At 46.2% G+C, this 16,877-nt stretch overlaps 1 protein-coding gene across 1 annotated transcript in view; it reads left to right on the plus strand.

Annotated features, from left to right (window-relative positions):
- The window catches only part of GPC4 (glypican 4), a 72,056-nt gene that overhangs the window by 38,242 nt on the left and 16,937 nt on the right, over positions 1 to 16,877 (plus strand). The window contains exon 3 of the mRNA XM_068411816.1: positions 8,283 to 8,674. Within this exon, the coding sequence (XP_068267917.1) occupies positions 8,283 to 8,674 (392 nt within the window). The remainder of the gene's footprint in view (positions 1 to 8,282; positions 8,675 to 16,877) is intronic.

Raw genomic sequence — 16,877 nt, forward strand, 5'->3', positions numbered from 1 at the left:
GGCTTTTGTTTGTGCTTTCCCACTCACTGCAACAATAATGAAACAAATTGTCTGCTGTCTGTACAGTGGAAGTTTGTTTATTCTTTGTTTTCATTTAACCGTCTCCTCTCCATCTGGAGATTTTTAAGGAGGTACATAAACTGCTGTGACTTTTAGTCTTGTTCATTGGGAAGGGTGATGCTCCTCTGACAATGGGGGATCAGACCTCTGTTATAGGTGGCTCAGAAAGATCCTGAGGTCAAGTCATCCCAGAAGGAGGAGATCTCAAAGCGGGGAGGCTCCTGCCTTGTAGGTTGCGGGGGTGGAAAAAAGAGACAAGATTTTGTAACTGAGCAAAGACTTCAGCAGTGGGCTAAACCACTTTGTGTATGGGCTTGGAGGGATCAGAGGGTCTTCTGCCATCTCAGGTCCAAGCAGTTCTGCTGTTAAGATCACGGGGAAACTGCTTTTACCCTTTTTTTTTTTTTTTTTTTTTTTTTCCAAAAGCAAAGATGTGGGCAGCACGCCTTATACTTGGCTACAGGAAACGTGCCTGGTGCTCTCTGGTTACTAATTGCTGTCAACCAGTCAATGAGCTATTGTTTGTCTGTTTAAAATTAACTCTCTCTTCCTTCTTCCTGCACAAAGGAGCCACCTAGCCAATGTGCGGGCTCAGATTGCTTGGATAGTCCTGGGAGCTGCTCCCCTGGATGCCCGTTGAGTTGGTGGTGTTTTAGGGTCCTGTGGTGGGTTTGGGGGTGTGATATTCCACCAGTGCAGAGCTGGAGCTATTTTGTTAGTGTTGAATGTACTGTAATGTCTTAGTGTTTATCTGTGGATGAACAAATAAGAGAGGTGGCCCTAGCTGGAAGAGCTCTCTGTCCAAATATAATGAGATGAGGGGAACTGAGGTAACGGGAACAAGAGAGCCATCCCCACTGTTCAGCAGCACAGATCCTCCTCAAGCTCTTTAACAGCAGTAGGAAGGGAGGCTTGGAAAAATACGTATGTGTGAAATACCTTAGTGAGTGTCCCAGAAAGCTTCTCTGAATGGGGGGTATGTGGGAGGCAACCTGAAGGAACTCACTTTCAGATTTTGCAGATTATGTTTGCTGTTTGGGGTGGGAAGTTGGTGTGTTGGTACCAAATGGACGTGGGTCAGCAGGCTGAAGCAGCTGAGAAATAATAGATGTGTTTGCAAGGTCAGTTGAGGCTGAGGAATAGGTGCAGTGAAAATTAGACATGGAGCAGGGGAAGTGGAGGGAAGAGCAGGCAAATGGAGGCAGAAGAAGCAGCAGCAGCAAGGGAGGTGCATTGGGGAAGATGGCTGTTGGTCACGAGGAGGATGGAAGGGCTGGGAATGAAGGACCTGCTGCTCAGGGAGCAGGCAGGGTGGGAGCAGCAGGAGAAACCCGCTATAGCTGACCCAGAACAGGATGTGTGAGCAGTGATGGTCCCTGGAAGTAGGGACGAGGAAGCTGTGAAGGCTGGGCTGGTCCTGCTGCGTGGGATGGACCAAGAGGGGACCAGGGGCATTTCTGCTGTCGCTGCTTTCCTAATTCGTGGGATGACTGCTACATGCAGCAGGATGCAATGTGCTGCTATTTGCTTCTTGAATCACAGACAGCAATCTCCACACTGTTTTTTCTTTCTCATTCATTGCTTCTTATTCTTTTAACAATCTCTGTCTCGGTGTGATGGTGGTGATCTCATGCTGTGTGTTATCTCCTGCCCTGCTCTTCTGGGCTCCTGCCAGCCCCAGGGTGCAGATGAAGATTAGGCTCTCAGGCCCTCCAGAAACAAGTTCTAGAAATCCTGGGGGTTTTTTTGTGGTTGGTTGTTTCTTCTCTGTGAGGCTACAGCCCAATTGTTATTGTCTTGAAACCTTTCACTAATCAAGCAAAGTTTGGGGAGATGTTGTTGTGCCTTCCAGCTCTTCAGGGTTCACGTGTTGGGGCTGTTGCTGTGACACTGGTGTGATTTAAGCCTGTACTTCTTCAAACTCCATGGAAGAGTTCTTCCCATGTCAGTAAGTGCTAACACATGTTTGAAAACAGGACAGAGAAACAGCTTGTGGATTTGCCCTGCCCTTCCTGAGTTCATATTCAATAAATGTGTTAACACTATGTATTCATCGGTTTCTCAACACTTCTGGAAAAAGGTTGTTAAGCCATGGTTTGTTTTTCCCTGGTGGAAATTACAAATGCGGTATATGCAATAAAGGAAGTGAAAGTATATTAAAAGTAATGAGGCACATTTAGGGAAAAAAAACCCCTCTTTTTCCTTTGGTGGCATGGCTACGGATGGCTTCACCTTCGAGGTGAAAAGAGCTGTGAAACATTCGTCTCTTTTCCTCTAAATTCCTTTTATCTGTCTGGATTGAATTTTGCTTCGCATGGTAGAGAGCAGCTGCAGGGTGGAGTCTGCATCCACAGATGCACCTCTGCGAAAGCGCTGGGACGGTGCCGGCGGCTGTGGCTCGGGCGAGAGTATCCGTCTGGGAATCCATCTTGCTGTTGTGGACATTTTATGAGTAAACCATTTTATGAGAAGTTATAATTAATCTCTTTGTGGCAGTGTTCTCCTGCATGCACTAGAAAGCATAATTGTCTATACAGACAAGCAAATTAAAGGTTTCGGTGAGACAGACGTTCCTTAATTAATCATAATCTGGACAACGTATTAAGAGTATACCCAAAAAGCTGGGTGGCAAATTATCTGAAACTAATTAATTGTGCCCATAAAAATTCAGCATGTTCCCTCTGCATGGTTGAGCCTGGTTTTATTTGGTTTTTAAGGTGTGTTGAGTAATTGCATGTCTACCTGGTATCTGTTTGCATGGTTAATTTGGTAACCTCAATCAGAATAAGGCAAGTTGAAAACACAGCTCTAAACAAAGCAAACCTGGTGCGTGGGAAATGTAGCACGTCTGGTGGCCTTTGGGAGCAGAGAGGTGCATGGTAGCCCGGGTCTCCTTTTGGAAGGACACCAGAATACCCAAACATGGCCAACATATGGGCAGCTGTAGAGAGCACGTTGGCTCAACGGCCTTGCTGAGCTCTTGGATAAGACTCTCTGCCTTTTTTTTTTTGCACTGCAGTTAAGATTTCTTCTGCTCTATAAAATGTGCGTTTTTTTGGTGCTGAGCCTTGGGTCGCTTACGGTTTGACTCTTTGCAGTTGTTGGAAGAGGAACAAGTGGGATGTCGTAGAGCGCTGTGCTTCTCTGTGTGAAATTATTCTCTGAAATAAATGTGTTTCATTTGTGAACATCAGGAAATTCAAGGCAAAACTTTGCACTCTTACGGTGGTCAGCTATGGGTTGAGCCCTAAGGACTCCCTGCCTGGGGCGCGGCTGGAGGGGCAGAGGACACCGGTGCTTCGGTCCTGCTTGATGGGCTGACTGTACCAGTGGTGGCAGGAGTTTTTCTGCTTCTTCCTTTGTCACCAGCTTTCATAGGAAAATGCCAGACCTGCCTGTGGGTGAAGGGGAACCTTTGATGTGTTCATCTAATTTCTGGGAGCTGTCTTTGATTTAGGTAGGACTGTGCCCTACAGCAGCAGGCTCTCCTCATCAAAAGCCCTCTTGTATGAGAATCCCACTCTTAATATATCCGAAAATGTTAGCACAAGGAATAGGAAAATGTTGCATCCCTTCGTACTTAAAAAAAAGGATATTTTCAGATGAGACCTATGAACCCAAGATAAAAAAAATAATATTAGGTACAAAAATCCAAGGAAGTGCATGTGTTGTCTGGAGGTGGGATTTGCCCTGTGCCTCGCAGTGGGTGGAGTGATTGTGTTTTTTCAAGTACCTCATGTATCCACAATTTGGAAGAAAGGTTGTTTTGAATTATTCTGGCGGTGGAAACTGATGTCACGTGGAAGCACCTTGGGGAGGTGTGGTGCTCTCCTCTGCTGGGTTACTGGCAGGGCTGGTCTGCCCTCAAGCTGCAAATAGGTAATACATCTCATTACCTGAAAAAAAGGGAATTGCCAAGCAAGTGTGGTTATGTTTCCCACTGTACACTTTTATGGAAGGGTTTGTTCAAAAGCAGAGATTTTTTTTTTTTTCTTGTCCCAGGTTTCTTATTGAAGAAATACCAGATATGTCACATCCAGTCTTTCTTACCATTTAATGACATCTCTGGGCTTTCCTCGAATGTTGGCCATTGAAATTCTACCCTGAAATTCAAACATGTTAAAAGAATAAACAGAGCCCAGAGCTGTAGATTGCCTGACTGCAGATTACTGCCTTTTCTATCTCTCAAAGTTAATTGCATTGGAAATGTCATCTTGCTTTGGGCAATGAAATCCGTAGTGTCCACAGGATTTATTTTGCAATACGGGCAAATTTTAAACTTTCTTCTTGGTGTTAGGAAAGGTTTTGTGGCTCTGGTCCCACGGGGCAGCTTGGCTGTGCTCTGGGGATGGCAGCGCTGGTACCCTCGCCCCTGTGCTCGTCCTCCTGAGCATCACCCCAAGGTGACTTTGCATCAGCAGGGCTTAGCTGGGATGGGGTAAAGCAGTAAAACGTGGACTCGCTCCTGTATCAGGTTGGCCCAGAGCTGGCTGAGCCTTGTTAGCCCAGCACCTTGTCCGTGGTCCATCCTCTCCGCGTAACCCAGACATCTCTCTGTGCTCTGCTCTTAGCTCGAAGAACCAGGGAGACCTTGAAGCCACGTGCTGCTCCCGCGGGTCAGTTTGTGAAGCCCTTCCCAGCGTTGTGTGTGTGTGCTGTGGCCTGTTTGTGGACAGAGGGGCCAGCCCTTGTTCTGGGAGTTTAAACAAGATAACTGGTAGGGAAAGGGGAGATCCTGCCATCCCTCCGGATAGCGGCGTCTCGGAGAGCACTGGCAAAGTATGATTTGTCGTCTGTGAAAAATGTTGGCGTTTGACAGCTTTTCACAGGAAGCCTGTCAGAGTGATAATTTAATGAGTACAGATTGCTTGCAACACAGCTGTAAAACGTGCTTTTACAGTGCTGTAAAATAAGCAGCGGAGGCCTTTGTGTGTTTGCTTTGTTTGAGAACAAGTCAACTTCTAATACAAATGAAAGGTGGTCATTTATTTTACCCAGCAAACAGTCAAGACGTTAAGAGAGGAACCTGCCATTTTTCTTCTTGTGGTGGCAAGGTTAATGCTGGGTTACGTTGGTGTTTGCTAATCAGCTTGTTTCTGTGAAGGGGAGAATTAATATCTAATTAGATGTAGAGAGTTACTAGTCAGATTAGCATTTAAGTCATAAAAAGGACTTTTGGGCTTTTTTCTCGTTGTTGCAGACGTCTGTGCCCGTGGTTTGCACAAAGAAAAGCTTAACGTTCCTTCCTGTGCCCAAGGTGATTTCTTTAAGGGGAGACAGAAACTGAGGATGCAGACTTACAGTATGCCAACAGCTAGAGTAAAACATATATATAAAATATATATCTCATTTAATCCCTGCTGCTGACCAAGTTAAGAGTGCTATGCATTGCATGGAGGAAAATGTCTCCATGCACATCCCGCTGCGGGGTCCATCCCTGCTTGCTGGCATAGGGTGGCTCCTTGCCCTCGGTGCTGGGCTTGGCATCCCTCTTCTCCACCTTCCCAACCTCACCCTCACCCCAGGAGCCTCAAGGTGCCAGCGAGGCCACCCATGGGCCAAGCCACCAGCACCAGTCACCAGGGCATCGCGTTCGGTGTGGTTTGGGGATGCAGACGCATACTGGTGGAGAAGCTTTGCGGGGTGGGAGGGTGGGTGCTGACTCTGGACTGCAGAGGCAGCCTCCCCTGTCCTCCTCCCCTTCTTATTTGGAAAGTGGCGCTTGAGAAAAGGTGTTTTCTGCCGATGAAAACGCTGTCTGGAGCTCGAGCCAGAGACTCTGGCTTTGTGCGTACGTGGTGCCTCCTTCAGCAGGGCTGTGGTGAGGTTTTAGCAGTGGCTGCTTTTGTGGGAAGTTTTCATTTCCTTTATTTACCTTCCTTTCAGGCAAGGAAAAGCTGCTGGCTGGAAGACTGCAGGTGCATAGGTATTTGCTGCTAATTAGGTTGCATTTTTTTTTCAGGATAATTAATGAACAGACCTGGTTCTAGCCTGCATGAAAAATTGCAAAGAGATGAAGTGCTCTAAAGCCTGGATACAGTTTATTCAACTTCCACTTTGGAGTGTAACCAATAAAATGAGTTGGGGCAGGAGAATAAATTGATTGTGGTAATGTGGATGTATTACTTGAGATAACTTTCCTGGCTTAAAACATTGCTTTGGGTTCTATTAGCCTGGTGGTTAGAAGTATTTAATAGATTTCCTATCAATATAATTTCAAAATCTAATTTGAAGAGTTTGCTGTTGCATCTGCCAGCTCTTGTGCCTGGCACAAAAGTATATTTAAATAAACAACTTATTTGGTGGTACTAAAAGGTCTGAGCAAAGGAAGGAAGTGAGCCTTCAAAATGATTAAGTGAATTAGAAATTAATATACACCAAGCTAATCTCTATAGTATAAACTCAACAGAAAAAAATCTTCCTGGAGAGGAAATGCCAGTCATGGGAACGAAAGTGGAGGTTCCTGCTGATATTGGACAGAGGACGTGTCGGGTGTTTGAAATCAATCTCTTCTTCCCTGGATCATTTCTCTTGTGCTCCTAAGAGGCTGCATTATATACAGCCGTGTCAGGCCCCAAGCCCCATGACTTTGTTCATCAGGAACTCAAAGAATGTTTCAGTTTTTCCAGAAAATGTTTTCTGTGTTAGGCTTTGTTTGTACTGGAGCACTTTGAAGACGAAAATCTGAACTTCAGCATACTTGTAATACGTTTTAACAAGGTTTAAATTCACACTGGGCCAAATTATTTCCCCCCTCGCTCCTTCTAACAATTTCTGGCTCTAAACATTACTCCTTTGAGGATTAAAAAAACCACAGAGGCATGTTTTATTAAAAAATATTTATTGAATATGAGTCACAGAAAAGCAGAGGTCAGAATCCTCAATTGCTGGTGGCATGCATAAAATAACACGCTCCCTCGCCTGTGCCGTGCGTGGTGGTGGAGAGGCTGTGCCCGCACCCCGGGGTGCCGGCGTGCCCCACGGGGCTGGAGCAAACGGGCGGCAGCCTGGCGCGAGCACTGCCGGCACGTGGTGGTTTGTCCTGGCGACACCTACTCTTGCTCTCCTTAGCTCCTTCCCAAGGCCACGTAGCGTGGAGTTTTGTTCCAAAATGCCCCAAATGCAGTTGACTTTATGGACCCCTCCCCTATTTTTTATTTTAATTTAATTCATTTACACCAAATCTCCAAGGCAAAGGCTTTGCAGTAGGGCGGTCTTTGCTTGGACCCACGTGCCGGGCTTTGGTGGCACTGGCTTGGCGCGGGATGTTCTTTAAGCTGACCTCGCAGATGCATCTGACGTGTCAGATGTTGTCAGGTCAGCTCGTTATTGGCATAGGAAATGTATGTGGCACTGCCAAGATGTGGTGACGGCGCTTCGGCAGCGGCTGCTCTCCGGCACCGGGCTGTCTGGTGCTCTTGGAGGGTGAACCGAAGTGGGGATTTGCTTTTAGAAAGTGAAGAAACCCAAGGGCTCCTGTCTGTCCTTTGTCATCTGAAAAAATCTCGTCGTTCTTGTGCCAAGTGTTTAGCCTTTGGATTCTGAGCAAATTCTGGCTTAATTGGGGTTTTTTTTTTATACTGCCACAAACATCTGAAGCCCCATCTACAATCAGGACCAATTAGGTAATTAGAGACAGGCCCTGCCCCAGGAGCTGACAAACTTGCAAGACAGGAGAAAGAACCCGCAGGCAGATTTTTGGGTTTGTCTTTAAAATGTATTAAAATTTGTTTATTTTTGAGGCTGGTTTATGATCATTTCAGAAAATGATTTGACAAGAACTGAAAAGAAAGACCCATTTGTGCAAAACGTCTGTTTAACAAAAAAAAACCCACCTTTTTTTCTTTTTGTTTTCCTATAGTCTTGTGCTTTGAAATGATTTCTTTTAAGATGGCTGAATGGTAACATAAGAAACTGGCTTTTCTTTTTTCTTTTTGCTGACGTTTGTCATGGTATTCAGATTTGCATCAAAAGAGATTTCCTTCGTGCAAGTGTTCTGATCTGGAGAGAGGTTGGGGGGATTGCTTTATGAAGAGTAATCAAAAATTTTGAGATCTACAAATTGTTTGAAGATTTTTAGGGAGCCCTTTAACCTTCTGTTTCATTTGGGTGATGGTCTCATTGTGCTGAATTTTCCAGTTAAGCAATAGCAGTGGTCGTAGAAGCGTGTGAACACACAATCCAGTGCCATGCTTATCGTATCTTCTCTTCCTTTTTTCTAGAGTTCTTCAAAGAACTTCTTGAAAACGCCGAGAAGTCGCTGAACGACATGTTCGTGCGGACGTACGGCCGTTTGTATATGCAGAACTCGGAGCTGTTCAAGGATCTCTTCGTGGAGCTGAAGCGGTACTACGTGGGCGGCAACGTCAACCTGGAGGAGATGCTCAACGAGTTCTGGGCGCGCTTGCTGGAGCGCATGTTCCGGCTGGTCAACCCCCAGTACCACTTCACAGACGAGTACCTTGAGTGCGTCAGCAAGTACACTGAGCAGCTGAAGCCCTTCGGGGACGTGCCAAGGAAGCTCAAGCTACAAGTGACGCGAGCGTTCGTGGCTGCCCGCACCTTCGCGCAGGGCCTTGCGGTCGCAAGGGACGTTGTGAGCAAAGTCTCCGCGGTGAGCTCCATCTCGTGATTATTCCCATGTCCCGTGGACCCATGATGGGTAGCATCTTTCCCTGTTGTCCTGACTAGGTACCTAAAGGTAGTGGTAGTTGAGTGCAGGTGGGACCAAACTCCATCTGTGTACACTGTGCTGTTGTGTGGTAGAGTCACATTCTGGGGACACCACCATCCAGTGCTGCAGCCCAGCAGCAGGGATGTTCCCCAGGCTGATACTGTCCTTCTGTCTAGGGAACAGCAACGAGCAGGAAATTAAATACCTTCTGCAGTGGAAATAACCATGTTTGCTTGTGTTGTTATCTTCATCTTAATATTGCCTTCAAATTACAGCGAGTCATGGGTGCTATGGGTATCTGTTATGGAGCAGCTGATGATTTGCTCCTTGCTCCCAGGCATGGGGAGAGGCTGTTAGCATGAGCAGACAGTACTTTTATGATAACAGTAAGCTGGAGCCATATGCACGGGGCAGAAGCCGGTTGTGCTTGGTGCCATACACACAGCATGAGTTGGACCTCAGGCTTCTGTGGTAAAGTCACTTTTTGGGGGTGTCAAACAGATGTGATGTGTTGGACACTTAAATGTTTACCTCCCTCTTCTTACAACTGCTTTGGAGTGGTTTAAGTGGGGTGACTTTTTTTTTTCTTTGACGTGACATTTGTCTGTAACTTAGTCCGAGTTGTGTGGTGTAGGGAACAGGTGTAGTCAATAATCCCCTTAAAGTGATTGTGTGAGATAACAAATATTAGAGATTTTCTTTTAACAAACTCAACTCATTTCCTGTGGGCTATAGAAGATTTAGTATAATCATTTAATGAGAGAGGCTTACTTTCTCTCTATCTGGTTACAGAGTAATAAAATGCCAGACTGAAAGGGCAGGCAGTAGTTTGAATCACCCTAAGTGCCAGGAAAAGAAAGAAAAATAAAAAAGAGTAGTAAACCAGAAAAGAATAGTTGTTCAGGTACTCTTGGAAGCAGAATGCAATTTTGGAGGCAGCACAAGCAGCATCGTTCAGTGAGATAATCATTCAAATTGCTTTGACTTGCAGGGGTAATATTAAAATACTGTCTCTCTGGAAAGAAAAAAAATCTGCTTCCATGTTAGTTTTTCTTGAAGAGAAATGAGAAAAACAGCCTGCGATAAGCCTGTATGTGTGCGATAGGGCAGAGAATATTAGCAAGGAAAGAGCTGCCATACTCATATATCCAGGCTCCAGCAGCAAGTTGTAAGTTAGCAGTGGCAGGTTTAGGTCCTTGGGCACCTTGAATCCCCATTTAATAGTGACGACTCTTGTGTTAGACCTGTCTGCGTGCTGCTGGTTGAGGATGGGTGTTGTGGAGCTCCATGGGTGACATGTGGGGTCCCTCTTACGAGACCATAAAATCCTCCAGCCTCAGGGACGCTGTCCTGCGGTGGGAAGGAGATGTGGGAGGGAGTGTGGGTGCTGGATGAGGCCAGGCATTGTGTCTCCATGTCAGGTCACTGGCCAAGCGTGCCGGCCTCTTGGCTGGGGTTTCAAATTGGTAACTCTTGTTTCTGTCTGTGTAGTGTTGTGGTAGATATTGTGGTCAGAAAGAAAGGGAAAAAGGGTTTTTCACTGCTGGAGCATGTGGATGAAGTATTCGGGTGGGAGGTCCATCCACTAAGCCCCAGTACAGTTTTTGGGAATGTGCAATCACTTGATAGGGTGAAACGTGCATGGATGAGGGATCGTGTTTATGCTCCATCTGCTCAGAATTCATCAAAATGTCTCCAGACTTGACACGGGACCACGAGGGCTATGGTCCCCGCATCTGTTACAAATCAGAGTCGTGAACCCAAGGTGGCATCATGATTTCTCCTTCCCTTTTGAAGATCCTTGAGTGTAGAGTTGCCTTCAACTCTAGAATTAATTGCTCAAGTGTGGAAGGTTACCCAGAGACCCACTCAGCTGCAAAAATAGCTCACGTGCCGTGGACGATCGCAGTTACCGCAATTTCCACTTCAGTTTCACAAGTTATGCTGGAAATCCTGCAACAGATTGACTTTTCAAAGTGGTGGCAGAAGTTCCTGCTGCTGAATACCTAAGTTTTAGTTGCAACAGTGGAAGGAATAATAATCTTTCCTATAGTATTTTAATCTCATTCAGTGGAAATCTGACATCACGTTTCTGCAAGACATAATGTGAAATTCTATATGTGAGTTTAAAAGCTGATATTTTTATGCCCGCTGCTTTGCGGTTGTGTTTTGGGGCTTCCCACATTACATATAGATTAGCCTGGCTTTAGTGAGCTCTATATAATGACTCTATTGACTTTGCTGCTTTATTATTTTTACTCAGGAGTTGTAGTGGGATGACTGCTTATACCAGGGATTAACTTGAAGGATAAATCTTCTATTCTTCTTTATGAAAAAAATGTCCAAAGTAATGCAAATGAGTTTTACTTTTAATGCATTTTGTAACAAGTGAGTTAAAACTGTTTACTTGAAAATCCTCAGGAAGAGAAATACAAACTCTACTGCAAGACTTGGGTGCTTTTTACTTTCCCAGGGTGCTATCAGGAGAGCAAAGAGCACTTTACAGTCCAACAACCTTGATGGCTTTTTAATGATCCTATATATTTTTATATCTTCACTAGGGAGATGCATTTAGGAAGGTATTGTTCTTGTGGGAGTTTGGGAGTAAAGGGGGGAAAAAAAGAGAGAATATTGAAAAGCTGCAAGTATGCTTGATTTCTGAGCCAGAATGCTAGGAAATAACTTCAATTCAGCATTGGATGGATCAGAAGCTGTGTGCTGCTGCCCAAACATACAATGGAGAGAAAGCATGGACTTTTTTCAAACTGTGTCTAAAAACCACAATTTTGATGCTCAAGTCTTCACCCCTCAAATTCCCTCCTTTGGACCTAAAAGGTACAAAATTCTCCAGATCCATCCTGAACAGCAGATTCGAGAAGAAAACCCAGGATGCCGTTTCTGCCTACTGGAGATGTGTCCTGCATCTGAGGTGGGCTGCGAGGGGCTGGGGGCCTCCAGCGCTTCCCTCTGTCGCCTGCTGACGCCTGGTGCTTTCTCTCTGACCTTCCTGCCCTCGCCTTCGGGAGACGGAAATCTGCCCATCCCCTAATCGCTCCCTTGCTACTTAGCCCTCAACAAGCACTAAAATGAGCTGGGTTAAATTACTGCCAGCAGTGACATTTCCTGCCCCAGCCAGGGGTGGAAAAAAGGAGCAAAACCAAGCCAGAGCCCAGAGTGACCGAAAAAGGGTGAGAACCTACAACTGGGCGGTTCTCAAGCTGAAGAGATGTTCCTTTAATTAGTTACATGTGATTAAACCTGCATCCCAGGCCAGGGTCATGACACCTTTGAGGGCAAAGTGCCCAGGGGCTTGTTGGGTGCAGGTCAACTACAGGTATGGGATGGAGGTCCCCAGTGTAGGGGAGAGGATGGTAAAGTCCAGGACTGAGACCCCTGCCTGTTTTGTAGGGTTGGGAGGAGCCTGCTTGACCCAAGGGCTGGGAGGGGAGGTCTGGCTGGAGGTCAGCAGCGGAGGCGCGTGAAGGATGAAGCGTGCAGCCGTGTGACATCAACTCCCTGCATTTGCGTCACTGTCTCTCTGCAGAGCTGCAGGCAGGGACATATGGATGGGACATCGCTGCAGTTGCAGTGGTGGTGAGAGTTTTCTGCAGCCCCCCAGGAGATTTATGCTGATGAACTGTTGTTTTGGGGTTCCTTCACTACTTTTCCTGCTTACTCTGGTGTCTGATCGTTTGAGGAACTGCTGAGAGCTCTGGAGACTCCTGAATCACCTCCCCAACAAACATTTGCGTGCTGAAAGCCGTACGAGGTGCAGTTGCCACCAAAGCAGATGGGCTGCTGGAAAGGGGCTTCCAGCCTGTCCTTGGGAACCCTGTCTGTTTTGTCCAGGACAGGCAACAACTTCAGTCGTATGCAAGAAATGGTGTTTAATTTGGAAGCACAGATATGAGCTGTATGAAATAATGCACAGCTTCATATGAGAAATACACCTACCTCCTCACCTGCTGTCCTCAGGAGACATTAACAGCCGAGAGGAAGCTGCTGGAGATGTTCCTGGGGGATGGAGGAGGCTCAGCTTCCTTGGTATCAGCATTTCTTCCCTAATGAAGTGTGATGGTAGCAGCCAAGGAGGGAATTCTCTTCAAACTGTTTATGGAAGAGAATTGCGGAGGGAGCAGGTGATTGCCTTCCCACAGGCGCTCCAAAGCTGGAACCGGAGCGCTGTAGGTTTTTAACCCCTTTTGCTTTGAGCTGCCTCGTCTCTGATGAGGCATCTATGGAGCACGAGGTGACACTCTGAACTTGCATAAACCAACCTACGGCTGGCCTGTGTGAGCTCACTTACCTCCAGCTGCGTCTCCGGAACCATGGCTCCTGCCATTTTTGGCATGGATGCTGAATGTGGACCAGACATTATCTTAGGAGAAGCAGTGATGAAAGTAATAAAACAATGAATGAATAAGAATTAAGGCCTCTATCATCAAAATATTGGGGCACTGAGCTCCCATTTCAGTAAATGTTGTGCCCCTGGTAATTACCATTTGAGGATCTAAAAGTTTAGTCAGAGATCAAAAGTCCAATCTCCCTTCATGTGGTCTTTGCCCTTGGTTTGACTTAAGTGGAGTGTGACCTTAATCATTCTTCAGGAAGAGGTTCATGTTTTTAGAGTGCGCTGTCAGCAAGTTCGCTGATGACACAAAACTGGGAGGAGTGGCTGACGTGCCGGAAGGCTGCGCAGCCATTCAGAGGGACCTGGACAGGCTGGAGAGTTGGGCGGGGAGAAATTTAATGAAATATAACAAGGGCAAGTGTAGAGTCCTGCATCTGGGCAAGAACAACCCCATGTACCAGTACAAGTTGGGGGCAGACCTGTTGGAGAGCAGCGGAGGGGAAAGGGACCCGGGGGTCCTAGTGGACAACAGGATGACCATGAGCCAGCAGTGTGCCCTTGTGGCCAAGAAGGCCAATGGCATCCTGGGGTGTATTAGAAGGGGTGTGGTCAGCAGGTCGAGAGAGGTTCTCCTCCCCCTCTACTCTGCCCTGGTGAGGCCGCATCTGGAGTATTGTGTCCAGTTCTGGGCCCCTCAGTTCAAGAAGGACAGGGAACTGCTACAGAGAGTCCAGCGCAGAGCCACGAAGATGATTAAGGGAGTGGAACATCTCCCTTATGAGGAGAGGCTGAGGGAGCTGGGTCTCTTTAGCTTGGAGAAGAGGAGACTGAGGGGTGACCTCATTAATGTTTATAAATATGTAAAAGGGCGAGTGTCAAGAGGATGGAGCCAGGCTCTTCTCAGTGACATCCCTTGACAGGACAAGGGGCAATGGGTGCAAGCTGGAGCACAGGAGGTTCCACTTAAATACGAGGAAAAACTTCTTTACGGTGAGGGTGACTGAACACTGGAACAGGCTGCCCAGAGAGGTTGTGGAGTCTCCTTCTCTGGAGACATTCAAAACCCGCCTGGACGCGTTCCTGTGTGATATGGTCTAGGTAATCCTGCCCCGGCAGGGGGATTGGACTAAATGATCTTTCGAGGTCCCTTCCAATCCCTAACATCCTGTGATTCTGTGATTCTGTGATGTTCCTATATCCAACAAAGCTGGGCAGCCTTCAAGCAAGAGCAAACCCTCCCAGGGAAGTGATAGAAATGGAACGTGTTCCTTGAATGCATTGAGAGGAGAAGGGGGCCGAATGCTGCAACCGAGAACCAGCCAGAAGAGCCAAGGAGCCCTTTTAGTGTTGCCAAGGGGCCTCTGAAGAAGCAGTGCTGTCCAGGCAGCAAGTTGCAAGCAGTGGGGCCAGACCGAGGGGCCACTGTGCACAAGGACGTTGCCTTCCATGTGCCAAGGGCAAACATCAATGCAGAAAACAATACCAAGCACTTCTCCACATCAAAGATGACCCTGAGAAGACCTGCCAAGAATGTGCCTGCATCTGCTGCAGCTCCAGCCAGCTGAGGGGCTGTGTTAGGCGTAGCCTTCAAAGCATGCTGGAGCGGCAATCATTGCAGATTTAACGTGCTGAGAGCGCGCGTGGATGTGGCTCTCGGTTTGGAGCTGATGGCATCACACAGGGACATTTCAGCCCACTGGATTTTTTTCTTTCTTTGCCTCCCCTCACACTGTGGTTCTGCTGCTAATTTTGAAAACAATGTGAGGGATAACTAAGGATATTTTTGGGTGTAGCTGCCAAGATAAATGTTCTCACTGCTCATTAAAGCAAACAGAACACTAATTATCTGCTGTGTCTCTGGGTCGGGGCAAGGCAGGTGCTTTGGAGAATAAGCTTTGTTTGAAAGGCGCGTTCATCCTGAGGACACAGAGAGTAGGAGATGCTGACCCTGGTGTCACTCCATAAGCGTTCGGTGGAAGAGGCATCCGCGTGTTTCTCTCTGGCAGTGTCACATCTGGGGAGGGGAAAAAGCAAGCTATAAGTAAGGAATCGAGCATAAATGTACTCTTGAACTTTTCCTTGCACAAGATAAAGCTGCAGCAGACATCGCCACAGGTAGTGAGTACTGACCGTGCAGTTCCCAAGTATCGCTCCTAAATGCGCTCCCTTGTGTAAGACCTCGGAGGCCCAAATCTGTGGTTGAACCAGATGCTTTCTAAATTATTCATGTGCTAGCACCGGGCCAGCAAAATTGGTTAAATGCGTAGTTAATTCCACAACACTTTCATTGGAATATTTGGGGTCGGGAAGCAAACCAAGAGCTGCCCGAATGATCTGCTTCACAGTGAGCAGAATGTCTGGACCGGCATGTGCCAAGATGATGCTCTTGCACAACACTGAGGGAAGGAAAAAATGATGCAAGTAAGGTTGTGTTTGGTCCCAAAAATCGATGATGCTTCACTTGTCTAAATTGGCTGCTCACCTGGAGCATCCCACAGTCCTTCAGTCAGCTTTGGAGTTAGTTTTTGAAGTAGTGAAATCATCTTTCTGTGTCACTGAGAAATTACTCCTTCAGTATTTTTTATGCAGTATTGCCCTAATTCAGTTTTTTTGCAAGGAAACCTGGAATAAATCAAAAGTAATTTCACCACATTTATTTTCAAATTGTTGGATTTTTATGTTTTCTGGTGGCTGTGCTGCTGGCATGGCAACGCTGCTGTTGTGCAAGCTTGGAAAATAAGAAAGCCTGAGTTATCAGTATTATTATAAATAGTTATTAAGGCTGGCAGGATATTAGATGTTGTTATTAACATTTTAAATGTTAACTTGAGGGTAGAGTGAGAGAATAAAATGTAGCTCTGCCTGTCTGGCAACTGGTGGGAGCTTCCCACAGGACCGTCCATGGTTGGAGCTCTGTCATCCTTCCTCAGCTATTCCTTGCCTTGGGAAGGAGGGGAAAAAGAAACCAGTTGCTTCTCTGAACTTCATTTGCTCACACAGATTGTTCTTGAGTTTTGGTGGCTTTTTAGTAGGCTGTTAACAAGGCATTTCGCTTGGTAGGTGTGTGCTTTCATGGTGAAGTTTCTACCAGACGTATGCATCCAGATGCAATTGCCAGTGAGTTGGAAAAGGCTAAGGATCTAGGGCAAACTGTTTCCCTTATGTAAGACTCTGAAAAGGGGTGGGTGTGACAAGGTACCAACAAAAACCAGTTTTTATTTTACCAAGAGTGCGTTATTTTTACAAGAACATGATTGTAGCTTCATCAGTAAATGTAAGTTGGGGGGGTGCCTCAACAAATATAATATGAAGCCTTTGAGCTTATTTAAGCTCAAAAAGCCCAGACCTGTTTGCTTTTCACTTAGTTCTTGTGGATTGTGTGCAAATCTCTATTTTTAAGGAGAAAGTTTGATACGAATGTGAAGATTGGTGCCAAAACGCATCTGTTAGCAGCTTTTAATCTTCACATTTGACAAAGCGTATAGACATGGACAAATTGTAATTTACATGATGAAACCGCAGGGTGATGGATTGCTGCAGTGACGTGGAACGTCGCAGAAAGGAAATAAATTTCACAAGATAAAAGGAAGGGGTTGGAGTGCATTTACTTCTATTATAAGCTTTTACAGGGTACGTGCACTACAGTGTGCTGCTACCTGGGCTCAAATCTACTAGAGTAAATCCTCTTCAGCAAATAAAGCTTTCTTTAGGACTCTGCTTTATTAGAAAGGAGATTATTTGGTTTTTGAGGGTCATTCTAGAGTAGAGTTTGAATGAACTTGAGTTGCTTTC

The sequence above is a fragment of the Nyctibius grandis genome, chromosome 13 (assembly GCF_013368605.1).
Source record: "Nyctibius grandis isolate bNycGra1 chromosome 13, bNycGra1.pri, whole genome shotgun sequence".
Taxonomy (NCBI): Eukaryota; Metazoa; Chordata; class Aves; order Nyctibiiformes; family Nyctibiidae; genus Nyctibius; species Nyctibius grandis.